The 25,278-nt window shown below is 54.5% G+C and overlaps 9 protein-coding genes across 9 annotated transcripts; 5 read left to right on the forward strand and 4 right to left on the reverse strand.

Annotated features, from left to right (window-relative positions):
• Positions 1-987: 987 nt before the first annotated feature.
• On the forward strand, positions 988-1,551 carry ISF_06458 (hypothetical protein; the record flags this gene model as incomplete). The annotated part of the gene is made up of 1 exon (XM_018850062.1): positions 988-1,551. The coding sequence occupies one exon, from the start codon at positions 988-990 to the stop codon at positions 1,549-1,551; it is 564 nt and encodes a 187-aa protein (XP_018702550.1).
• A 441-nt stretch (positions 1,552-1,992) lies between these two features.
• On the reverse strand, positions 1,993-2,328 carry ISF_06459 (putative protein family UPF0145; the record flags this gene model as incomplete). Its single annotated transcript, XM_018850063.1, has 1 exon — positions 1,993-2,328. The coding sequence occupies one exon, from the start codon at positions 2,326-2,328 to the stop codon at positions 1,993-1,995; it is 336 nt and encodes a 111-aa protein (XP_018702551.1).
• An 834-nt stretch (positions 2,329-3,162) lies between these two features.
• Positions 3,163-5,332, reverse strand: ISF_06460 (trehalase precursor; the record flags this gene model as incomplete). The annotated part of the gene is made up of 3 exons (XM_018850064.1): positions 3,163-4,354; positions 4,406-5,065; positions 5,154-5,332. 3 exons carry the CDS (start codon positions 5,330-5,332, stop codon positions 3,163-3,165), a joined length of 2,031 nt encoding a protein of 676 aa, XP_018702552.1.
• A 1,585-nt stretch (positions 5,333-6,917) lies between these two features.
• On the forward strand, positions 6,918-7,463 carry ISF_06461 (GCN5- N-acetyltransferase; the record flags this gene model as incomplete). Its single annotated transcript, XM_018850065.1, has 1 exon — positions 6,918-7,463. The coding sequence occupies one exon, from the start codon at positions 6,918-6,920 to the stop codon at positions 7,461-7,463; it is 546 nt and encodes a 181-aa protein (XP_018702553.1).
• A 510-nt stretch (positions 7,464-7,973) lies between these two features.
• Positions 7,974-8,720, forward strand: ISF_06462 (cupin 2 domain-containing protein; the record flags this gene model as incomplete). The annotated part of the gene is made up of 4 exons (XM_018850066.1): positions 7,974-8,231; positions 8,329-8,387; positions 8,458-8,579; positions 8,644-8,720. The coding sequence occupies 4 exons, from the start codon at positions 7,974-7,976 to the stop codon at positions 8,718-8,720; spliced, it is 516 nt and encodes a 171-aa protein (XP_018702554.1).
• Positions 8,721-10,071: 1,351 nt separating this feature from the next.
• On the reverse strand, positions 10,072-12,231 carry ISF_06463 (Transcription factor; the record flags this gene model as incomplete). Its single annotated transcript, XM_018850067.1, has 1 exon — positions 10,072-12,231. One exon carries the CDS (start codon positions 12,229-12,231, stop codon positions 10,072-10,074), a length of 2,160 nt encoding a protein of 719 aa, XP_018702555.1.
• Positions 12,232-16,527: 4,296 nt separating this feature from the next.
• Positions 16,528-17,520, forward strand: ISF_06464 (palmitoyl-protein thioesterase precursor; the record flags this gene model as incomplete). Its single annotated transcript, XM_018850068.1, has 1 exon — positions 16,528-17,520. The coding sequence occupies one exon, from the start codon at positions 16,528-16,530 to the stop codon at positions 17,518-17,520; it is 993 nt and encodes a 330-aa protein (XP_018702556.1).
• A 447-nt stretch (positions 17,521-17,967) lies between these two features.
• ISF_06465 (ribosomal protein L1) lies at positions 17,968-19,179 on the reverse strand (the record flags this gene model as incomplete). Its single annotated transcript, XM_018850069.1, has 2 exons — positions 17,968-19,047; positions 19,114-19,179. 2 exons carry the CDS (start codon positions 19,177-19,179, stop codon positions 17,968-17,970), a joined length of 1,146 nt encoding a protein of 381 aa, XP_018702557.1.
• A 2,218-nt stretch (positions 19,180-21,397) lies between these two features.
• On the forward strand, positions 21,398-22,861 carry ISF_06466 (Forkhead-associated; the record flags this gene model as incomplete). Its single annotated transcript, XM_018850070.1, has 1 exon — positions 21,398-22,861. One exon carries the CDS (start codon positions 21,398-21,400, stop codon positions 22,859-22,861), a length of 1,464 nt encoding a protein of 487 aa, XP_018702558.1.
• Between the last annotated feature and the right edge of the window lie 2,417 nt (positions 22,862-25,278).

The raw sequence follows: 25,278 nt of genomic DNA on the forward strand, positions 1-25,278 counted from the left end.
TTTGCTGTCAGCAAAGCAGTTTGAAGTCGTCTAGTCATGGCATCCAAGACGCGAGACACGGGGCGTCGCAAGCGCGTTTGGCAACTTGGTCTCGCAGGAATCTCGAGCGAGTCAAACTCATGCACATCAGCCCAAACAAGACGCGGGAGATTTAAGACAAAAAACAAGGTTGAATCCGTGAAGATTCGAGGATGAGGAGGCGTCGTGTCGAGTTGCCTCGCTCGGGCTGTTCCGTCTCAATCGCTCGCCCGCTCGCTTCGCTTTTGACAGGTACTTTTGGCCGCAAGGTTACCTTGTATACTAAAAAAAAAAAATAATCTTTCGGACGACAAGTTAGCCCCATACTGCTGCCTATTATTAGTAAACATCTAGTTGGTCACTGCATAACGTCGTGGTACGGGGGTTGCCGCAGGGGGGGGGGGACACAGGAGAATGAGAGTGAACTGGCCGTGTCGGCTCGTGCAAGGCCGGTGGCAAAATGTGCAAAACTTGAAGCAGAGCTTCCGAACCTTGTGGATCTCGAGCAAGAAAAGAGAAACGGAAACATGGTCGGTGCTGTTATTCATACGTAGTGACACTGTGACAATGTAACACTGTAACAGCAAGCCCTGCCTGCCCTGTCCTAGGCGCCCGGCCATTGCCGTCCCTTGCCACACTTGACTCTTTTGACTTTGGATGGGCCGCTACGGGATAGTTTTTCTAGCTTGACTAAACTGGGCGCTGAGATTGGTGGTTGACTAGTTAGTTTAGTTGACATGTGCATTAGTAACTGTTGTAGGGATGACACAGTCCCCAGTCTGGCAACCTCTCCCTCCCGTTTCCAAATATAATACACATCCCGCCCTCGTCAACCCCCCCCGACCTCGTATTCCCTCCTTTTTCCCTTCCTTTTCAGCGACCAACTTCACACATACAGACACATTACGTACACACGCACGCGTACTTGCCTCATCTCCCCTCTACCACACCACCAAGACAACCACCACCATGCAATCCAAGATCGTCCTCGCCTCCCTCGTCGCCGGCGCCGCCGCCAACAACCTCCTCACCCTCCGCCAGGCCGCCGACCCCCTCGGCTCGCTCTCCAAGGAGTGCCAGGCCGACCTGCAGGAGGTGCAGTCCGCCAGCGACCTGCCCGCCATCCCCACCGCCTTCATCTCCGACGCCTTCGCCCAGGCGCAGACGCTCTCCGACCCCTGCGCCTACACGCCCACCGGCTCCGTCGCCGCCGAGTACACCTCCTTCGTCTCCGCCGCCGAGTCCTGGGCCAGCGCCCACACCAGCATCGCCTCCAAGATCGAGAAGGACTGCAACGCCGCCCTCCAGAACATCGCCAACCTCTGCCCGTCGGGAATGGGCAAGTCGGTGAGCGACGGCGGCGACGCCACGGGTACAGCCGGTGGCACCGGCGGCTCCGGGGCTTCGGCGACGGCGACGTCGAGCGGTGATGCGGCGCCGGCGACGGCGAAGCCGGGCGCGGCGGCGGCCAACGGCCCGACTGCCCTGGGCGCGCTGATGATGGCTGCCCTGGGAGCCATTGCTCTGCTGTAAATTATGTGAAGGGACAGCGGGGGGGGGGGGGTTTGGTGTGTCTTTTGCAAAGGCGGGATGTATATAGCCGAGTCTTGTGTGTGGTCGCGACACTGGGACCACCACGTTTCAGGCTTCTTCAGCCGGTTGTTGATGGTTGGGTATACAGAAAAGACAAAAACAAAAAACAAAAAACAAGGTGCGCAATGTATGGGATATATTGATGCCTCGTGCCCGGTTGCACGTGGCATGGTCAGATGGATATAATACCGACAATTTTACATTTTTCTTGATTTGACTTGGAAAAGCTTGGAGTGATGTTTCTTTCCAGGTGTCTGCTCCCAGGATTCATACCTACGCGAAACGTCCAAGCTGATATCCAAGCGAACACGATATTTTTTGCAACGTAAAAGCCAAATTGGTATCGAGTCTATCCAACAGCTCTGCCCCTGCCCACCACCCTCACTGCAGCTGCGGCGGCGCGGCCACCTCCTCGTCCACCTTGACCACCCTGCAAGCCGTCCCGTACGCCGCCGTCTGCGCGAAGCCGCCCATGCTCGCCGCGTCGAAGCGCAGGCAGATGATGGCGTTGCCGCCGCGCGCCTTGCACTCGTCCACCACCCGCGAGATGGAGTCGTTGCGGCACGCGTACAGCATGCTCGTGAACCAGCTCAGCTCCCCGCCCGCGAACGACTTGGCCACCATGCCCAGCGTCGCGGCAAAGTTGCGCGACCGCACCGTGATGCCGTACACGGTGCCGAGCACCTGCTCAATCTTGTACCCTGGGAGGTCCATCATGGCTAGAGATATGGGGGTTAGTCAAAATGTATCTGGCGAAAAGGGGCGGGCTTTCTGGTGCCGATTTTGCCGCTGGCGTGGGGGGGGGGGGGCCCCCGTCACGACGCCTTCAGTCTCGGTGAAGCAGTGCAGGTCCGACAGCTGAGGAGGAATGTTGGCCGGCTCCCTGCGCTCCTCCGAAACCTTGCCCTTGGATCCAACCATTGTTGCGGTTGCGGATGTTTGTTTGCAGTATATGCGTATTGCAATGATAAGTTGGCGTGGTGCGATTCAGCGATGGCGGTTGTAAGCGTGCTGTAATTGAGTAGTCTTTGGAACAAGAAACGCACTCACACCACCCCAGGGCACAGAAAGCCTTTTATACTATTTCCCCCTCCGTCCTTGTTGAGCTCCGACCGGCCCCGATCAACGGTCATATGCCCTTCCCCGTGAAGCTTTCGTCGCGCGCCAAGCTGCCGCATCTCCCGACAAGCCAGCTTCCAGAACGTGAGCTAGCAAGCTCTCGCCGCCCGACCGTCAAGGCTGAGCTGGCCGTTTGCATCGTATTTTTTGCGACTGCGACGCGACTGGTCGGCTGCTAATGAAAGGTGGACCAGAGTGGTGAGTTTTGATTCAGCTTGGTGTGGAAATGACGCCCTGTAATGGTAGTGAGTAACAGTGACATCGCCGACCCAGTGACATCATCCTGAGCTCCTGTATTCATGACATGTTGAGTTGAAAAATCGTACATATCTCTTAAATGTCGTTAATCTGTAATTACATACCCGTCCATACCGTATAAACAAAAACTAGAGCTAATTACAGTTGGGCAAATCACCACTCACTCGTACTCCCTCAAAGCTTTCCCTCGGCGCGACGGCCAAACTTCTTGACGCGCTGCGCATCGCGGCTGCTCAGCTGCACGGCGCTGAGGCTGCGCTTGCCCGGGTGCACGTTGGCGGCGGTGATGTTGCCGCAGTTTGGTCGCGTGAGCTCGTTGCCAAAGGTGTCAGCCACCCACAGCAGCACGCCGTTGGTCCAGCCAAAGCCCTCCACCACCTCGTACTCGCCGCCGCCGCCGGCGTGGTTGGTGCTGTTGTCATCGTACTTTTCAAACATGATGCCCACGTCCGAAGTGCTTAGGCCCGAAAGCTGCGGGGTTGCCGAGGTCGAGCCGCCGGTTGCGTACCAGGTGCAGAACGTCGAGTCGAGGTAGCGCTGGCCGAGGCGCAGAGCAATATTGTGCACATCCTGCCATGAGGGGTCATCCTTGCCAAAGGTGGCCGGGGTGTTGGTCAAGCCCTTCATCAAGATGTGCATGTGCGGCGGCCACACGTTGGGCTGGTCCCACTGCTGACCCGTGCGCAGGTTCGACGACGCGATGCCGCCCGGCTTGAGATCGAGATACTTGGAGATGCGCGAGTAGGCGTTCTTCATTGCGTACGGGTTGTTGCTGATGTACTCTGGGGCGGCTCCCATCCAGAAGGGGTAGAACTGAGTCACCGTGAAGAGCTCCTGCATACCCGCAGGCGCAGTCGTGTTCTCAAATGACTGGGTATCTGCGTCGCTGGGGATATAAATGTACTGGCTCGATGACGTCTTATTGTAGTCAAAGTAACTGAACAGCGTTTCGTTCCAGAAGACAGCGTGGATGGCCTCGGCTCGGTCAGCGGCCTTCTTCGCCCAGCTATCAGCAGCACTGGAGTTGCCTGTCATGTTGTAGAAACCAGCAATTGCCTTCTCATTGCCGTAAAGAATCGAGTTGAGGTCGACAGGGACAATGTTCAGAATGTTGAGCGATCGCAGAGGGAAGTAAACGTCCTCTGTCGAATCGCGGGGATTGCTGGACCACTTGGCAGTGCTGTAATCAAGACCAGACTCGGCACCAGAAGCAAGGTTGGAGTAGAGAGTCGCCTGCTGGGACTCATTGAGGGGTTTTTTGACAGGGTAGATGATGCCGGACGCAGAATAGTAAGAGTTGTTGTTTGCAGTGATGTAATCCTCGCGGAACGACTCTGGTCGAGGCTGCGTGTTGGACACGGCGTACCTAGGTTCATTAGCTTTGAGTAGACGACAGCATAGGACAGCAATGGCTTACTGGTTCAGAGTATATGTCTTGTTATCAACGGTCACATCAACTGAGCGGTTGCTCATGAAGAAGTCGTGCTCCTTGACAAGAATCGGCAGCGCCCGCTCCAGAATGCTGGTGTCATTGGTGTGGTTAATGTAGACACTGACCATCTGAGATAGCAGTGGCGGCTGCGAGCGGTTAAGGTAGTAGAGGCGCGCGCCGTTGGGAACGAAGCCGAACTGTTCAATAAGGTCCAAAAAGTTCTCAATGGTGTTCTTAGTGATGTCGATGAATGCGCCGCCCGTGCGAAGGAGGCCTTCAACGATCCAGTACGAGTCCCAGTAATAGGGCTCGCGGAAGCGGCCACCTGCAACAACAAAGGTTCTGTTGATGGGAATGAAACTGTTGGGGCAATTGGTGCAGTTGGTGGCTGAGCCGGCATACTCGCGCGTCAGGTCGGGCCAAATGTCAATAACCTTGTTGACGAACTCCTTGATAACTGTGTCGTTGAGTTTGTTGACGAACTGGGCATCCGTGCTGAGTTTGTCCTTGGAGACGGCCTTGAGTTCGCCGCCGGCGTCATCGAAATAAGTGTTCAGGAAATCATTGAGCGCGGTGTTATTGGAGAGCGGCTTCTCAAGCTTGTCGAATGCAGCCTGGATCTCGGACAGTGGCTTTTTCGCCGGCCTAAATCACCTGTTAGCTAGCCGAGCCAATAGACCTATACTCAGGAGCTGTCGCCGAGCCCGCAGCAGCACCTGGCGTACCGACTTACATGTCAACAAATGTCTTGGAGTCTGTAAATGGGCTGGCTAGCTCAATCTCCTTGAGAATATCTCCGTGGCAGTAAATTGGGGAGTCGCAAGGAGCGATGGTGGAACCATTTTGGTATAGAGCTGTCGCGACAGGTAGCGAAGCTGCCAGAGCTGTCGCAAGGTGCTTGAACGACGCCATTGATGCGGATTGTGCCTGGAAAAGAAGAATACTAGGTCGCACAAACTTGCCTCGCTTTCGACTGCCAGGGACGGAGCAGTACTAATATATGTAGAAGAACACAAATCGTTGGCGACCAGGCTAACCAGGTTTCAAGCTCGGGCAGCACGGCGAAAATCTAATGACGCCCCGCAGGTACTCCAAATTGCCGCCACATCAAAACGGATGGAGCAGGCGTAGATGCTCACAGAGCAAGACAAGTACTTTCGGCTGGCTGTAAGCCTGCCAAACTACAATCAGCAAGTCTGGGGATGATTCTAGTTCCCCACACAACAAGCTGGGGTTCTCTGCTGGCGCCCCAGCAAAGTGCGCCACTCTTTCTGATTTGGTGGCTCTGCTGGGATACTTTCTCGGCCAAACTTGCGTTGGGGGGTTGATGGGTGGATGCCTTGGCCGTTGCATTACTCGCGAAGCCTCTGTACCGAATGTGGAGGGCAGTGCGGTGATGGAGGAGAAAAGGGCTGGCACATCAACAACGATGGCTGGTATTGCCGTCGCGTGTCTGAGGCCGAGCTGTGATGAAATCTAGACAGGGCGAGCTGTGAGACACCGGAAACGAGGCACCGCTTTTAGCGTCAAGACGCTGGAGTCATGCAGAAAGCTGCAGCTTGCAGGTCATGATGGACTCGTGTCTCGTGGATAGCAAGAAACTTGCAATCCCCGTCAACTCTCCACTGCTTCTCTGTTTCTTTCTTCAAGCCCCGCCGATTTCCTGTTGTTGGGGCCGTAATAGCGCCGTGCTCGTTGCGGAGGGAGCGCCACCTTCACGGGCCATGGCTGTGGCGCTGGGCTGGGCGCTGGTCAAGGCTAGAACGTGAACAACGACCTCGTCTGCTGCTGGGCCCTTGCGGCATTGACGTCAAACGCTATTTAAGCCTTGGGCTAAACCGCGAATCTGTCAGCTAAGTCATTATGGGACGGAAGGTTTTCCGGGGGGGAAGCAGCCACAACCAAGGTACTTGGCGCGCCACCACTGCGACGCAAAGGGTATCGGTGGGTTTCCGCTTCTGTTAAACATTTGTCGAGATGATGACGGATGGGCGAAGGTGGAAACTTAATGATTTGGTGTCGTACATTGATGAAGAAACTCGCCAATTGCTATTGGTGTAAAGTGTTTTGCGGTGTATTGTGTAGGTCGGAAGTGGGCAGAACAATGAACAATGCAAACGAGAACCACCTTCTCTTCTCTCCGCAGGCGAACCGGCCCGATCCCCCAGAGCACCAACACCCAGCACACTAATTTATCCACTCCTCCAACAATGAGCAGGATGGACGTCCCCAGCCGCGCGAAAAAGAGGCTCGGCATATTCAGCTCTCAATATGGCTCATACTCGCTGGCAGTGAACATGGGCCAGGCCCTGTCTCGAAGTTCTTGTCTCCCAAAAAGCCCTCAATTTACGTTGCAGCCATCGGCCCGTTTTCCGCCAAGCGACAACCGTGCGTATTTCCCTTTTTGCAACCCTCACTTTCCGGGCACTCACCATCGGCGTCGCAACGCCTGATCTGCAGCGAGGAAAAAAAAGCCACCGAACCACCCAGCCAACACATGGCTGCGAGCAACAAGGACAACGCCTTTGTCATCCGGGAGACGACGGCCGCGGATGCCGCCAAGCTCCCCGCCGTAGAGCGCTCCGCCGGACAGGCCTTCCGCAGCATCCCCGAGCTGGCCTGGATCGCGGACGACACGCCCCAGACCGTGCAGCGGCACCTGGAGCTGATGCAGAGCGGCGTATCCTGGGTGGCCGCGGTGGGCGAGCCCGGCGTGGTTGTCGGCTTCCTCAATGGCCAGCTACTCGACGGCTACCTGCACATCTGGGAAATGTCAGTGGACCGCGAACACCAGGGCCGGGGAATCGGGAAGCGGCTCGTGCAGGCGGCGGTCGGCCACGCCACGCGGCGCAACCTCAAGGGCCTGACGCTGACGACGTTCATTGACATACCGTGGAACGACGCCTTCTACAAGGCGCGTGGCTTCACAATACTCGAGCCAGAGGATCTTTCCCAGCAGCTGGTCAGCATTCTCAATGACGAGGACCGCGACGGCTTACCCCGCAAGCGACGCTGCGCCATGAAGCTGGAGCTGCTACCGTAATAAGGATTGCTCTGTTGCAGGGGTCTGCTCAACACCACCATACATCTACTACAACGGTCGACTGCCTTGCAGCCGTTTGCAGGATTCTATCATTATGATCGCTTTGTCGGCTGTTTCTAACTACACCATTCCGGATAACGACCCTGGACCAAGCTCTGCTTGATCGTCTGGCTCCTGGTGGTATCTAGTTAGCGCACAGATGGGCTCGATTCAGCGGGCCGAACGTGCGCTGCTGACATGGACCAAGCTTCAATGTCACAGCGTGAATGATATTCAGCCATTCAGCTCACCATCAACCCGGCAGTAAGCAGGATACCGCGAACGCGAGCTTCACGTGATAGTGCTAGATCGCATCGTACCGTGAGGGGTAAGAGCATACATAGTCCTTTGTTCTAGAGATTTCAGCATTAATTGAGCAAAACTCCATCTTCCTTTTTTCTTCTTCTTCTTCTTCTTCTTCTTCTTCTTCTTCTTCTTCTTCTTCTTCACTCCTTATCATCAGAAATCACCATGGTCGCAGAACTCCCCCACCCCCGCCGAGTTGTCACCGGCCACGACGACGCCAACAAGGCCGTCTTCGTCGAGGACGGTGAGGTGCCCGCCGTCCAGATCAGCGACACCGTCAACTTTGCCGTGCTGTACGAGACGCACGAGTTCCCCGCCGATAACGGCGAGTGGAAGGACCCTGTCAAGCGGCGCACCGAGAGTCTGGCGAACAAGGACGGCGTGGTGCTGCGCGTGGTCGACTTCAAGCCAAACAACAGGGCTGTATGTTTTCCGATGAATTGATTGCCAATACGGAGGGGGCGGCCATCGGGGCTTGGAGTGCTAATCGGTTCGCCGCCATCGGCCAAATGACGTGTAGTTGTTTCACCGCACCGAGTCGCTCGACTTTGGCATCATCACCAAAGGGGAGATTGTCTGGTGAGTATGAACGAAGCCTCGCATCGCTGGTGGATGAATTTTGCGACGGGCTGGCTGACTATGTCACAAGCCGTCTCGACGATGGCGTTGAAAAGACGTTCCGCGCAGGCGACGTCTGCGTCCAGCGCGGTACCATCCACAGCTGGGAGAACAGGACAGACGAGACGTGCCGCGTGACGTTTGTGCTCATCGGTAGGTGAAGCTTTCGGGATACTTGCCGCAAGATTGGAAATAGTATGCTGACAGGTCGATGCAGCGGCCAAGACGATCGACGAGAAGCTGGAGACGACGGGCTTCGCGGCCGAAGAGATGGCTACTGGAGGAGAGAACTAACACGAACAGATGTTCTTGGGTAAACGACTGCAAATTTCAGACTTGCATACAGATGAAATCGCCCAGTACTACCCATATTAATGCTTGTTATCTTGGCTTGATCTCGGTAAACCGCGGCTCTGCTCGCTGTTACATGTACATAGCAGTTCACTTACACCCGCTGCATTGCCCAATTGTGGTCATCCAGCTAGCGTTACTTTACGTCAAGTCGGGTTCTTGTATGCATGTCTCTGCTTACACCGCGATCATCTCTTTTTGCACGCCACCATATTCCTGCGACGTTTTATCCTCTGGACTTCTTTCTTATCCGACTCCCCGACAGACCCTTGTCAGCCTCGGACACGCCGGCTCCCCATGTTCACCTCCAGCCTCCCGTTCCCGTCCCAGTCCACCCGCAGCGTCATCCATCCCCAACAGCCCGACCCGCCCGCCCATGCTGAAATTTTTTTCTTTCACATCCCCGTCTGTGCCCGTCCCGCTTCTTAACAATCTTTATCTCGTCTTGGCCTCCATCAAATGGATTCGGTCGCGTGGCCAAATGGCAAGGCGTCTGGCTACGAACCAGAAGATTGGTGGGTTCGATCCCCACCGTGACCTAAGATGTTTCTTTTTTGCTCTTCTTTTGTTTTTATTATTCATAACTCTTTGAAGCTTGTTGTTGAACCAGTCTTGCTTTTCTGCCGCGCATCTCAGATGTGGGTTCGAGTTTTTTTCTTGGCCTGTCGGACTCGGCCCACCTACAACTTCACTGTTGTACCAGATACAGTTGGGCAACAACTAGGTCTCTTTATTAGCAAGAAGTACGTATTTGGATGAAACATGTTATGCATGGTGCAAAAATTTTCATATTGTCTCTGTTCGTAATAGCCCCTGTTAGAAAGGCTGCTAGTTCTGGTGCGCTCGCGAGGGTATGCATGCCGACAAGCTGACAAATACCGTCAGTATGCTTGGAGCCGCTCAGCATGAAACGACCAACATGGCTCCTCTCCCGCGATTCCAGAATATAGCTGTCGGTCACTTCTTAGAGTGCATCAAACGGGTTTCTGCCCATACGTTTTTGCCGTTCCTGATTCATCTGTAAAACCTAACCTCGCTCTACGGGAGAACAGGTGAAAGTGTCATATCGAGCATCTGATGTAGACCGAGTAAATCCGATTCGTTGTAAATGGCTACCAGAAGCTAAAGATAAACCTGCCTCGGCAGTACTGTGCAGGTCAGAGAGTAAGAAATCCATTCACATAATTCCATTCGCTCGTCAAAAGTTCACCAGCCAAACGCAAACGCCTGCCTTCCCGCTATGTTAATATCAGTCCCAGCCAAAAATTCACGCCGTCGAGGTCAAAGAAAGCCTCTACCAAAACGGATTCGAGTTGTATATTTGCGAAAACAAGAATCTTTCCTTCTCATCCACCGGCCACGTCATCGGGTCCATTATCTCATTGCTCAGATTAAACGCGAAGCAATCCAGCTCCGCGAGGTTGCCAATCAGGCCGCCGCCGCCCGAGTTCTCACGCGACATGGCCGCGCCGTACGAGGCCTGCAGCGGCGTCTCGGTCTTGATGGCCAGCTGCTGGGCCTCGGTTTCCTCGATGCGCCGGCGGTCGCCGCCCGGCACGTCGACGCGCCGGATGAAGAGCTGCAGGAGCCAGTTGCGAAACTCCCACGTCGACTGCAGCTCCGCCAGGCCCAGCAGGCAAATCTTGGAGCGGTGATCGGCGCTGGTCCGGGACATGCCCTTAGCGAAGCGCAGCTCCATGATGTTGAGGACGAGCGTGTTGGAGATGTTGGTGATGACGTGAATTTGCGCGTGTCGGAGGATGCCGCGCGGGAGCATGTCCTCCACGATGCGTGCATTGCGAGCGCCCGCTTGCAAGGCATACTGGCCTTCTTTATCAAAAGTCAAATCGGTGAAACAGTTCCGATAAAGAAGGACAACAACGTTATTGTAGGCCAGGTGTATCATGGCGGCGTGAAGGCTAGGTTGTGACCCAATATCCTCGTCGATGCGCAACGAAGCCGGGAGTGTTTGCTTCCACTCGACTAGCTCATTCCGGATCGCAGTGCGCTCGGGTTCCGTGGAGGTTCTCTTGGGCGAATATCCGACTTCGAGGACTTTGCCTAGAAACGTGCTAAGCTGCGTTATACGCATGGTGTAGTCGATGGCGTCAGCTTTCTCTTCCTGCGGCCGGCTTGAGGAGAACGCATGCTCAAAATCGGCAGCCTCTAAACTCTCGCCATCGCAGTCCTCGTCTCGCACTCTCTGTGGCAGGCCCAGGGTAGCACTTGACTGCTTCTCATGCATGTAGACGGACCACCAAAGCCTTCTTGCAAGCTTCTTTTGTCGGTCAGGTACACAAGCATCTGGTGCAATCTTTCCCTGATTTCGTGAGCGATGCAGACCTCTGCGCTGTGCAATGCTGATGGCGATGCCGAGCCAGTGCCTGGTGTCCTTTTCCTCGGCGGCGCGGCCGCGCCAGAAGCTGAGGAGAATGACGCTCTGGATAATGACAAGGCTTTGGGTCTCGGTATTTGCGTCGTACAGTTCCGCGGCGCGGGTATAAAATGCGAGCTTGGCTTGACTTCTATTGCCAAAGGCAACGTCGGTGATGACAGAATCATCGCAATGGGATGCAGCAACCAGTAGAAGAGATTGCAGTAGCAGCGTAGAGAGCGAGCCAGTCTCGAACTGATGCCATATATCCTGCTCGTCGACAATGGGGCAAAATGGGTGAAACCATTGGAAGTATGCCCTGAGAAGAGATGCAGTGGCATGGCGGGGGGGAAGAGTGAACGGACCGCCCGGCTTATTGATGAGGTTCTCCAGACGGGGATCTGGGTAGTCAGGGCGGTCTTTGCCTCCTCCAGCCTCGTAGGGAATCGAATCAAGCTTTGCGACGGCCGATGCCAAGTTGTCGGTGCCAACGTAGCGAATGGACGACGACTCGCCCCAAAAGATGGACGCGCCAAATTCTTGTCTGCCCTGGAGCTTGATGTCGGGCTTGACATCGCGCTGTATACCGCGGGAAAGCGACGCTAGAGCCAAGGACGCCTGAGACATTTCTTCGTCGTTGGGGGACGTGTACTCGCTCTTGGAGAGGCTGGGAGGTTCGTCAGATGGGGAGGCGCTGGTGCCGGTGAACGCAAAGTTGTCTGACCGCGGCGGGACGACAGCGGGTATAGGTTGAGCGGGTTGGTGCGGCAAAGACGGATGCGCGGGTGCTGTCGCTGGTGGTGATGGTGGTGGTGGTGGTTGGATTTGAGTCGAGGACTTGACGGCTGTTCGGGACGGTGACTTGGATTGCGATTGCGATGCGGATGTCTGCTTGGGCTCCTGGCCGGGACGATATCGAGGGTGCTTGCCGCGGCGCGACACCCTCAGCTGACACTCGGTGCCGGCGGCGACGCAGTTGTCGCAAGGAACCTTCTCGGTGACGTTGCACTTGACACGGCGGGCATTGCAGTGCGTGCAGGCCTGCCTCGCACGGCGTCTCTGATGGGTGTCGGGAGGCATTGTGGCCAAGGCAGACTCAGGGGCGGCTGGCCGTGTAGGCGATTCAAGGCTGGAGTGGTAGGGTACCGGCTACATGCAAGCCAGATCTGGTGGGAGATGGGAAATCGGGAAGCGTGAGAGAGGAGATTGGTGGCAGATGCGATCGCATGGGAGGGGGGGTCGAGTCGGGGGACAGAAACAAGCCCACCAGTCGGGCGTCTCTGGCTGGGCGTCGGCGTGAGTGATTCGAGCGAGCCCTGATTCCGGTCGCCAAGGGGAGGGAGACAGTCAGGGCCAGAATGACGAAGATGAAGGCGGCCTGAGTGTTGTGAGAAATGGCTCAGGAGAAAATAGCAATTGGTGTTGAGACAGTTGATGGACAAGCATGTGCTTTGGCTGAGCTTGTCTGTTTGTCTTCCCTGTCCAGGCCCCTCCCTCGCTGGACCAGTGGCCAACGGCGCAGTGCACCGCCGACGGAGCGGCGGAGGCAAGTTTGGAGGCCAGAAGGCCCGCCTAAGCTGCCAGTAACTGTTCCGGGCTGTGGGCTCGCTCGGTCCTTCCGTCTCCTGCACGCTGAGGCTATGTACCAAGAATTGATTACCCCAGCCATTTGATGGGTCGCTTAATTCGCACCTTACCCACGTACTTTATTTTTCTACCATCAACTCGCTTTCATTCTTCAACGAATAATGAGTGATGCCCTATCGCAATGCTGCCAAGTCGGATCAAAGATCAAACACGTGCTGTATCCAGAGCCCCGACCCGCCAGAATCTGCAAGCAAGAAAAATGATTCTACTACGCCATGCGGCCACCAAGTTGCCGAGAATGTGGGGTATAGCCGGGGAACTCAGAGGGCCCGGCCACTGTAGCGAAGAGATATTACAGTTTGATCCAGATCTAGCGATGTGCCCACCCCGTTACCACCCCGTTATCAACATGTTTACAACACCGCGAAGCTCACGAACATTGATTTAGGTCTTGCTCCCATCACCAACTGCGGATAGAGCAAGACGGTCGTTGGTCAGATGGTTTCTTGCCCGTCCTCCGTCCAAAGTTGGTCAACTGGCTTGTGAATTTCAGCCTTGGTGCCGCGGCCGAGGCCTTGTCCACCTCCAATGGTCCTGTGGCGGCGCCTCCTTAGTTAGAGCACCCCATGCCCAACTTGTTGATCATCTCAAACGCCGCGGCACATCAACCGGTGCGCAAGTGTCTGTGCTTTCGCTAATTGGTCCATTCGATCAAAATGTGGACAGACGTTGCCACTCGCTCTACGTTGTTCCCCGCCCAACGCGAAGCAGGACTGCTGCTGCCCTGTGCATAACGGCGCATACCACAATGGCTTGCAAAATCAACCATTCAAAATCGTGGCATGCCTTACCCGCACGATGGTCGTACGATGCCAACATAGTAGGCGGGTGGAAAAATGACAGCAGCGGGCAGCGCGTTGCTCAGCGCGTCCACAATGTCAGTCTCTGTTCCCAAGCATGCCGATTCATCCGTAAGTGCAAGCGAAATGGCCACAGCCCTCGCCCACTGTCAACTTATGGTTGGCAATCTAGCGCTCCACAAATCGTGTTCGAACCGTAACCGCAGCCCTTTCTGATGAACATGTCAGTGCAGAAGTCGCCGAAGCCCCAGGCCTCCAAAGGCTAGCTACGTGTTGGTGTATGATATGGCTGAGAATATATACGTCGATCCAATCGGCACTTCCATCGCTCGGGGCCTGCCATGTGGTCGTGGTCGAATCTAGAACTTTCTGTCAGCGATCTCCCATAGAATGCATTTGAAGAAGCGAAAAGGTACAGGTGGTGCGTCAGATTATGCGTTAGAATCACGGTGGTTACTCATTCCCGTCTTGAAACATATTTTGGGTTGACAAAATATCATCAGGTGCATTCGGGGGGCAATTGCAAGAATATTGGTTCCTCCTTACCTTCAAACAAGGAGCAGGTACTTGAAGCTCCGCATCGGTTCAATCAGCCTGCGGCCAGCAGTAACAGCTTCAAATCATTGCTCAATTCCGCGAACAATTGATGCAACGGTGTGCAAACACCATCATAAATTGTGTGCAACAAAATTTGATGGGGTGAAGAAGTGTAGAACTTGGTAGCAATGAACGGAACTTATGTGGACTCACTTGGCGATGAATCACGTGGTAAAACCGAACTGCTTGCAGGGGCAACAATGACGGACAAACGTTTTTTCCAATGCTGCAATTGCGTGGTTATGGATGTAATCTGGCTTAAGTAAACTAGAAAGATACCTCCCGGCTATTACATATAGGTGAAGAGTATATAAACAATTCATTCCTTTTTTTTTGCTTCTGTTTTCCTAACATGGCCTCCGGGCCCATTGAACCCCTTGCCCTTCCTACTTGCCTCGCTTACCGCTGCGTGGGTGGGTGAGTGATGAGAGTGGCGAGAACGGCTCCGAGGAAATGCATCTTGAAAGGCTGATTCGAAGAGTTTGGATGTCGCAGGCAAGAAGGGGTAAGATTTCTGCGGCGAGTGTCGATGGTGGGTGTCCTAGATGAGGCGAGTTGCGCGACGGCTGCTTTTATACGCGAAAGTCTGTGGCAAGCTGCGCGAGAAGGGATATGTTGCATTCGAATTGAACGATATGGTCATCAGTTACCTAGTACGTATGGCTTGGGAAAAGTTGTTTAAGTATGCGAGCCCACCACAGGTCTGAGCTCCGTTATCAGATTAGGCTCTCGGAGATGTATCACGGATCGGCTGGTGCCCTCACACGACTCACGAGGGACCTGAATATCGGAGTGAGTTTTTGATAATCTGTAGCTATGGATAAGCACAACATAGACCATCCGAAATACTCAGATCTAGGATAGACTCGTAGAGGGCCAACGCGAAAATTGCGCTCGCATGTCGGCTACCCTATAGCGCTCTCGTACACGACTTGATACCAGCCTCAGTGTTTGTGGATTAGAGGAGCAGTCTCGCCTAGAGCTTGTGTGTGATGTCACCTCTCAATTTAAACTAATCATTGAGTACTTATTTCGTTGTTAAAAGTGTTCGAGCCCCTTGCTGTGTTGCTCAGGTTATGTCACTTGACACAATCCTCTAATAGATAAAACATAGTTTAACAGTTAGGCAAGGCGAGCAAAGTTGATAGAGATGCATAACATGGGCGGTCACTATTACTTCTCCGATCAACCTGGCTTACGAATTGATAATGGCAATTTACAATTCGTGGTTGAGCGTCGTGTTTGCGCTCGTTGGCGGCCTCCTTCTTGGCTGTCTTGGCATGAACCAATATTCTCTTCTGTCGAGTGCGTGCTGCTGCTGCTACTGCAAAGTTGATTTCACAGAAGCTAACTAGTCGCGTTCTGAATACGCTCACGTGTTTCGATTTTGCGGCATTACTCGTTTCATTGCAGAAAAGCCACCTGATGCCGGTGAGCGACCAATTCAACAGCTGCCCATGATCTACAGTGGACGCGTCATTCATTGTGAGGAGAATCGCAGCGCGAGTGGAAGCAATCGAGCCATCGAGCTTGGCAGGCGTATGAAGACCGCATCGATAACTGCTTGGCGGCTTGGCGGTCACCGAGGCAGCTTGATGATGGCAAGGGCAAACCTGTCGGTATCTGTAGGGGAAGGGTTATCGGCTGTGTAACTGGGACTCGCTAGGAGCCCGACACCGATCATGCATGCAATTGATGCCGTCTTATCCTGCCCAGGCAAGTTTTGGTCACTTTGGCAACGATGATCCTGCGCAAGAGCCTTTGTTGTTTCCAAAAGCTGAAGCCCTAAAACGTGCATTAACTGCCCACCATAAATAGATGGACAGTACAGATTTAGCGTGAGCCCGTTGTCTACGAATAGCTATAACGAGACCCTTGATTTCTTGTTTGCTCGCCAAGTTGTATCTAAGAAGCCCCTGTATGTTTGAGTCTAGTAGCCGAGACAGCGACGATCTCTGTCAAAGTGCTCGCTTGTTGAAATGGAATGCACTGACAGTGCTGTAATTTAGCCTGTACGGAGGACGCCGCAGGTAGCGGGAAGAGGCCAGGGCAAATAGGCCGCGGGACACATGGGGCAAGGCAGCTTATCGCCCAGAGGCTGGACCCTCATCGACCTGCTAAATAATGCATCCAGCCGCTGCTCTTTACAACTATGTACCTCTAAATATCAAGGTAGCTTACCTCGCCACTCCATGTTATTATACCAACTTCCTTACCAATATTAATTCCTCGCGACCCATTTCAATCCCATCACTTACCTAGTGCGCCCCTATTCTCATACAAACCAAGCTATTCGCCTACAACAGAACACGCCGACCCGACGACTCTCACCATGGTGCGACCCCTCGCCGCCGCTGTCTTCGCCATCTCCGGCTTCGCTGCCGCCTCCTCCCACACCACCGCCGCCTCCGACGACACGCCCCTACCCGTCGTCATCTGGCACGGCCTCGGCGACACCTTCTCCGGCGAGGGCATCCAGGCCGTCGCCGCCCTCGCCGACGCCATCCACCCGGGCACCTTTGTCCACGCCGTCTCCCTCGCCGGCGACGACGCCTCCGCCGACCGCTCCGCCACCTTCTTCGGCAACGTCTCCGCGCAGGTCGACGCTGTTTGCGAGCAGCTCGCCTCCCACCCGATCCTCTCCACCGCGCCCGCCGTCGACGCCCTCGGCTTCTCCCAGGGCGGCCAGTTCCTGCGCGCCTACGTCGAGCGCTGCAACAACCCGCCCGTCCGCAGCCTCGTCACCTTTGGCAGCCAGCACAGCGGCATCGCCGAGTTCCGCGAGTGTGGCACGTCTGACTTCCTGTGCAAGGGCGCGATGGCCCTGCTGCGCTTCAACACGTGGAGCAGCTTCGTCCAGGGCCGCCTCGTCCCCGCGCAGTACTTCCGCGACCCGGCCGACCTGGACGCGTACCTCGAGGGCTCGCGCTTCCTCGCCGACGTCAACAACGAGCGCCCGCGCAAAAACGCGACCTACAAGGAGAGGCTGGCGGGGCTGACCAAGTTTGTCATGTTCCTCTTCGAAGACGACACGATGGTGCACCCGCGCGAGTCGTCGTGGTTCGGCGAGGTGACGCCGGAGGGGAAGAGCGTGCCGCTGCGCGGGCGACCGATCTACAAGGAGGACTGGCTCGGCCTCCGCGAGCTCGACGAGAAGGGTGGGCTCGTCTTCCGCTCCATCACGGCGGACCACATGCAGATCCCGGAGCAGGTGCTCAACGAGACGTTCCGCGACTTCTTTGGGCCGGGGAAGCGCGCGTTCCCCTCGCACCGCCACGAGCAGCCCAAGGTCTACGGCGATGGCCCCTTCAACCTGGAGCTGTAGTAAGCAAGCATGTTGAAATTCTGCGGCCTGTCTTGGAGACATCGTTATGCATTGTTTGGAGGGTTAATTTCGGGCACTAAAGACGAGATTGCAAGATCCTGTGCCAAGAGTCTGATCCAAGGAAATAGCGTATAGGCGTTAGGAGTAAGCAAGCATATTAATCTCTATTGATTTCTCTCACCATTCACTGCATCATCACTGCGAAATTCGACCACACCTCCCACCGAAAGATCGCGAGCGGATAAGTATGCTTTTATTCCCTGCAAATACCACCTAACGAATGCAAAACGCCACCAAACGCCGAGTGACATGGATTCGACGACAAGACAACCCAGATAAAAAGTCGTGACATGTGTACATGACCGCCGCTACATCCCTCATCTTGACCCCTTTTATATTCATGCAAATATCAGATTCTTTCGACCTTTTCCCACTCCTTCGCACCCCTTACTCCGTTGCCTTGCTCACTCGGGCCTTGGCGCTGCGCAGCTTCGCCTTTCGCTCCGCAATCTGCGTGTCGAGCTTCGCGTCGTCGCTCGTCGGCTTGTGCTTGCCAGCGGAATCGACCTTCTTGGTCTTCTTGGCGGCGGGCGAGGCGGCCTGGGGCTCCTCACCAGCGAGCGCCTTGCGCTTCTTGCTGATGTTGGCCTTTGTCTCCTCGGTGTCGGCGACGACGTCCTTGTCGTCGACCCACAGCTCGTCCGTCACCCAGATGGGCAGGGCGACCGTCTGGGGGCCCTTGATGTGGATGCTCCTGACGTTGCGCCACTTCTGCGGCACCCACTTCTCCACGAGGGCGGCGGCCACGGCCTCGACGTTGTCGGCGATCTGGTCCGCGGTCCAGCTGGCGTAGCCGATGCGTATCGCCGTGTTCGTCCCGGGCACCAGGCTGACGAGCGCGGAGTCGATGGCCTTGGACACCTCCTTGGCGATCTGCGCGGGGGTGCCGGCGTTGACTGCGCGCTCGCCGTCCGTCTTCTTGGCCGGCTTCGCCCGCTTGCCGTTTACCTTGGGCACCTTGGCCTGCAGGTCGACGGGGATGGGGCGCTTGGTGGTGGTCTTGTAGAAAGTCTTGCCGAGGATCTTGGGGAGGCGGTTTATGATGCGTTCGTCGCCCAGGAAAATATCGTGCTCGGAATACAGCTTGCGCTGGGCCTCGTACTGCGAGTACTTGGCCTTGAGCTTGGTCACGCCAATGACGCGGCCGATGCGCTTGCGCAGGTCCTCGGGGAACTCCTCGCCGGCCACAATGTCCTTGTACGCGCGCTGCGGGTCGGCGGTAATGAGGCACACCGACAGAGTCTCGTCGCCGGCATGGAGGCTGTGCGGCAGCGCAATCTTGCCGGGTTGCAGCCTGGGCTTGTCGGTGATGTGGCGCTTGGTCGTCAGGTTCAGCCAGACGGGTGTATCGGCCGTCTCGTCTGCATCGTCGTCGGCGAGCAGATTTTTCTTGGCCGCGGGGTCCTCCGCAGATTCTTTGGCAGCCTTTTTGATGTGGCTAAGGAGAGCCTTAGAGGCCTTCATAGTCTGTGTGGCAGCGTGAGCAGTTGCCCGATCAACATGACACCAGCGTTAAAGAGTTGAGCAAATTACCTGGTCATGGCTTATAGAGACAATCTCATTAGAGCCGACAACGGCTACTTCTTTTGAGGGGGCCATGGTGAGCTGTATTGTACGGTAGTTGTCGTCTATACAATCGGGTACCAAGGTGGTGATATGGGACTTTTTTTTCTGAGGCTCAGTAATTTTTTGGCGGTGAAGAACGGATTGGTTGAAAAGCGGCAGAAAAAGTTCTGGCTTGCCCAACCAGGAAAGAGCTACATTTCTGGTTGGCCAAAATCTGGGACGGAATATGCAAGCGCCGGGCTCCGTTCTTCAAGGACCCCCGATGCACCCACTTTATTATCGATATCGATGCCATGCGAACTGTAGATTATGGAGGCGGAGGGCGGGTGTAGATTGGATATTTCCTGTTACTTCTTGAAATGGTTTTTGTTTTACTACCGAAGATTTGAACTTAGATTTGCTGATTCCATTGTTGTGTGCTGGATGGCGAGCGGAGTCTCTCCTAGCTTTCCAGCCACAGAACTGACCCAGTAGCTTCAACGTCATGCCACACTGCTGTGGCTCAGCTACGTAAGTTCAGGGTTGTGTTGTGTGTTGCTTATACGAAAAGAAGTGCTTAAGACAGCACAATTGACACGGAAGAAGCAAACTCGTCTACCTGCAGTTGAGAAACGCTGATTAATTGACGCCTTCGCATCCAATAACTGAGCGCTGAGTTAGTATGTGTGACTTGTGAGATGTGGGACAAACGCGATCTCGCGACGTGAAGCTGGAGAGATGTCGGAGCAGTCTGAGGCGTGTGTTATAAAATGATTCAGGCGATCAGGGGGTACGATGCATCTTTGAGGCAATTGGGAGGTACAAGACGGGGGACAAAGCTATATATTTGGATGTAGCAAGATCCGGCGATGCGTCGCGTGCCACAGAAGGCGGTTGGTAAAGTGCATAGATGACGGTCGTAAGACAAACATTTTCTAATGACCTGCAGTGGGGAAGATTATTTTTTTCGGTGCCCATGACCCCCGGTACGTACTGACAGCAGTTAGGCGTCAGCTTTAGACATTCTATTTGTAGAAATCTGGATGGATAGGGAAGCGCGGAGGGCCAAGGTAGGCTGCCGTGTGCTTACTGTTGGAAGTAGCTAGAACACAGAACTGCCAGCCAATTTTCTCTTTTGTGCAAGGCTTTGCATCATTGTCGAGCAATCCATCACGTCTCAGAACTATTTTACAGAAAATGAACAAGTCATAGACGGGTCGCTGGACTGTTGCAAAGGGTTTGGTGCAGACGCGGTCCCTGGTCAGTGGAGACGTGTTTTTGCACTGGGCGAGGTGGCTGGAGTGGGATGCATACGGGGCAGCACAGCATGTGAGAAAAATTGAAGGATGTAATGGGAGACGCGGTGAGGGAGAGAGGGATATATCTATCATTCAGAAATAGAAATGGAAGAAGAAATAAAAAGCCATGTTGTGAGTTCTCGCGCAGTAGAGGCCTAGGTACCTACCTGTGTAGCTACTCTCAAACGACGTAATAACTGGTGTAGTCGATTGGAATTGTTAGTGGGGCTGCTTGCACAATTCCAAGACGCTACGGATAGAGGGTCTCGACTGGGCGCTGTAGCACCACAGGCCGCTGTAACGTGCTGTGACTGCAGTTTGAGCCTGTAAGCGCCGTGTCCTCTTAGTGGTTCTAGCCACTAAAAGAGGGCTCCGATAGGTGCCGTAGGTACCGCTGCACGAACTTCTGTTGCACAACCGGTAACGGAAGGCCCGACACGCCAAAACGCGCGATGCGCCTACCATCGCGTTCGTGTCGTCCCCCTCTTAAAACCTGCTTGCCCGGCCCTCTTTAACCACACCACTACCTTTCCCTCTAAGACGCCCAAATCGACCTGCGACCACCTTGGCCGGCCCGTTGACGTCTCTTGTTTCTATTTACAGAATTGGGCCTCTACTTGCTCGACCTTTCTCTGGCATACAACTCTGCATCGCTTCTCCTGGTGTAAGCCTGCCGTTGTCGTCCCTCGCGATTTACACCTCGTTCGGACGCTCCGTCACGACAATACGACGCGACTACGACCTCAAAAACCACCTTGGCATGGTAGTTGAAGAGTAAATTGACCAATACATCACGCACTATGCCGTTTGATTCCTCGAGACCGGCGGGCTCGTCGGTGAACGAGCCACAGCTTCCTACGCCGTCTAACTCGCTGGCTGGTACCAAACGGCCAGCTCCCTCTCTGCTGCCGCCCTTTGAACCTCTTTCTTCTTCTCCCGGCCTCCCTCGGCTTTCTAAACGACAAAACACGAACATGGATGCTAATTTGCGTTATCCTACACCCATCCCTACTTCAAGCACCGGGATCCTCTCTAGCTCCCCCCTGCGACGCACCTCGGCAGCCATTGGTGAGGCTCGTGCCGCCATGATGGAGAAACGCGCTCCTCTTGGCACTGTTCCGTCGGTAGAGCTCGCCGAGTCTGGGGAGATGCTGCTCATGGGCCGTTCCTCTAACTCGTCCCACTACCAGCTTTCCGCCAGCCGCCTGATATCACGCATCCATGTCAAGGCCCGCTACATTGCTGCGACCCAGCCCCAAGAAACAAACAAGGTAGAGGTCATCTGCGAGGGCTGGAATGGGCTGAAGTTGCATTGTCAGGGCCGTAGCTGGGAATTGTCCAAGGGTGATACCTTTACAAGTGAGACGGAAGCCGAGATCATGATTGATGTGCAGGAGACACGTGTACTGGTTCAATGGCCGCGCCTGTCCTCCGCCGTCGATAATGCTGGCAGCTTGTCTGACTCCAGCTGGGATGATTCCCCTCCACGATCCCAGACGCGTCGTGACCATCTGCTGGACTCATCTCCGCTTCGCCGGCATGGGGCCCGTATCCGGTCTCCCGAAAGCCCCACGCCTGTCCACCTCGCAAGTTCGCCGCGCCTTCACGATCTCCTACCCAAGCCGCAGGACGGTGATGGCGCTATCGAGATCTACGAGGATGAACCAGAGCTCCCAGGTCAACAGCGCGAAACGGCTCTGGACCCCAATGCCAGTTTCTTGACAGAAGTCACTGCGAGCTTCCACAGCCAGTTGGATGACGAGGATGACGAGGATGACGAGCACGAAGAACACAACCCCGATGAGGAAAACGATCCCATCATTCATTCCTTTGGTCCATTTGGTGCTGATATCTCGAACCGTTTGGCTTCGATCATGGGCAAGTCTCCCCGTGCGCCGGGACCTCTAGGGCGTGATGCCCCTCAGCTTGCTGAGAACCCCGAGGCATCCGAGACGCACACCGAAAGCAGCTTGCCATCTGACCCGCCATCTCCCGATGGCGAGAAAGAGAAGACTCCCTCTCCCGAGGACCAATTGGCCAGCGAGGGGGAAGAGCATCAAAAGCTGACACCTCAAAGACCAAACGCCACTGTGCATCCCAGTGTTGGTAATCATGTTGTCAACCAACTCGCCTTCTCTCGGCTTTCATCCACACCCTTATCGAGCATCATGCAGCAGCTCCCTACTGATTTGAAAGTCGACCTGACCTCCGATGCCCTTCGCGAAGCCCTTGAGTCAACAACGTGCATTGGTATCATTACACGCCAGGGCAAGGATGCCGCTGGAAAGGCTCTCGAGAGCGAGTACTACTACGTACCCGAGCAGGATAATGACGAGCAGCGCAGGGCTGCTGTCGTGGATGGGCTGCGTAAGCCCAGCCTGAGGAATTGTCGCAAGCAGCACAAGCAATATTATTGGAAGCGTCCTCGGACACCTTAGCCGCTGAAAGCAAGTTGCAAAACATCCGGCCCTGCCTTGAGGCCAATCGATATGCGACACGTAGCGGGCGAGTATCTGGGGTTGTGTTTTCTGCATAGCATGGCGTCATTGTCTTGTTGGTTTTCTTTTTTTCTTCGACTACGCCTTGAGCACATCGAATGTTCTATTCTTTCTGCCTGGCACATGTTCTGGGCTTGGCCTGTCATGCCGGCGTTTTTACTGTACTACTAATTCTGCGCCTGCTTTGGCGCCTTGGTTGGACAATGAGGCACTTGTTTTTCGAATGCGGGATGGATAGTCTAACGCAATTTAAGGCTTTGAGGAAGCTTTTGTGATGGAAAAAGGGAGGAAAGAAATTGTAGTGTGTGGATGATTCTGTTGGAATCTTTGGAGCCGCTGGTCTATACCCAATCCATAGTCTTAATTCCTTTTTCCGCGCCGTTGGAGTTAGCACTGGCGCATGGAGACGGGAGCTGGGATGCGTTTTTCAATTGCTGGCTTTTCATATATTCCAATGTGATTCATATAAGCTTACGGTATTGTTGGCCCGCGTACACATCGTGACGTTGCTGTAGCAGGCAGAGCACTATTCCGCTCAATAATGGAGAAACCTGGCGCGGGGATGGTTCTGTATTAAGGTGCTCCGGTGGCAATGGACGAGAAGAGCCAAATACTGCCTATTTGAGCATCCTCTCGTTACTTAGCCTGCTAGTGTTAATCCTTCCCGTTATTTGCTCCGTACGATGGCCGGAGTTTTGGGGCCACGGTGCACCGGCCCGGCATTTGGAGGGCATGGATCGGGATTGGACCTCAACGCGCGTCCTGTAATCGAAATCACCGCCCCTGACGGGGGTTATAAATCATGGTCGCGGAGAACTATTTCCGATATTGCAATCGAGGATGGGACACAATTGACTGAGTGTTCTGTGTAATAGAATTCGAGCGACTGCGGTGGTTGGATGATGTTCCGTCGAGAGCAAGATGGGACAGTGCTCACGGCGGGATAACCGTCCGTAGTTGACCGAGCCGGTCTCCCTTCATTTCTTCTGATTAGGAAAGACGAGGGATTAGAACTCGGCTCAAGCGGTGTTGGAATGCGAGTTTTCTACTTTGTAGTGTCAATGAGCACCAGTTGGTGTCTCTGACTTGGGGCCAGACCTGAGGCACGAACCGACTGTAGCTTCAGAGCCCGCAAAAGCAGGAGTGGAACGAAGTTTAAAAAGTTGAGGTACTATTAGTACTCATATAGCAGGTACCTGACGTCTTCTCGGGAAACAAGGCGTACAACCGAGGACCGCCGTGCATCAGCGTGGCCGCGGCATTGTGCCGTCTCCGACATCGATACCACCAAACAGCAGCGTGGGACATCTCAGAAACAGCCTCGTCGTTTACCATCTGGTCTTGAAGATCAAGCTTAAATTGACGGATTGTCTCTTACTAAAATGCTTGCCTTGTACTGCAAACAGGTTATATATGGAAATGGATGACCATCGAGCACATACGACCATAGATAACAGAGAATTCGGGGTCCCGTCTGCTCCCCCATAGACAAGCTGGTTAATCGGCAGATTAGTAGAGTTGGTTCGGTGACGACCAGCGAACACCGGCTGTTGTATGTTATCTTTTTCTTTTTTTATCGGGCGGATTAACTAGCCAGTTGTAAGTTGAGATGCGCAAGTTGAGTTGGCCAGGCTCTGCGCAGCCAGCTCGTTGGTCGAGGCTGACCTGGCTGATAATTCCCGTCGCATTCCATTTCCATTGAATAACCTTTGAGGACGCGACAAGCACAAAAAAAAACAACAAAGGTTTAGAAGAACAGACTAGATCTTGGTGAAAGCTCTGCGTTTTCTCAATTCCGTATGCAAGAGTCCGGAGCAGTGAAGGCTGTAGGGAACTATTGCAAAAGACGAAGCCGCGTAATGCTGCGCGGACCTCGCAAGATGCAGGTGAGATTACATGGCAAATGCTAGGGGAGAAATGAAAAAAAATAGAGTGATCAAAGAGCATACTGCGATAGTTGCCTGTTCCTAGCATCTGGTTTTGAGCCTTGCGGCATGCGTACAGCGACACTGATACGAGGGAGGTATCGAACACCACCAAAGCCACGCCCAGAGCGACATACTTCTCAAAAGCGAAAGTGCCTGCCTTTGTGGGATAAGAAGTAGTACGAATTAGGCGTAACATGTGATTTTCTCTTACTATTCTCAATGCCGTCCTAACCGGCACAGTCCGGCAGTTGAAGACCGGTGGTAGGTAGTCTGAAGCCAAGCCATACGAGAAATGCGAGCAACGCTTGGTGTCATACCCTATGTGCTTTTTCTACCATTATGGCTGTAGTAGGTTTGTTCTGAAGGAAAGAGTCAGCTTTTGACAGACTTTTTGTCAACGGTCCTGCCGCCGTTCCTTGGGGGGGGGGG

The sequence above is a fragment of the Cordyceps fumosorosea genome (genome assembly GCF_001636725.1).
Source record: "Cordyceps fumosorosea ARSEF 2679 chromosome Unknown scaffold_17, whole genome shotgun sequence".
Classification (NCBI taxonomy): domain Eukaryota; kingdom Fungi; phylum Ascomycota; class Sordariomycetes; order Hypocreales; family Cordycipitaceae; genus Cordyceps; species Cordyceps fumosorosea.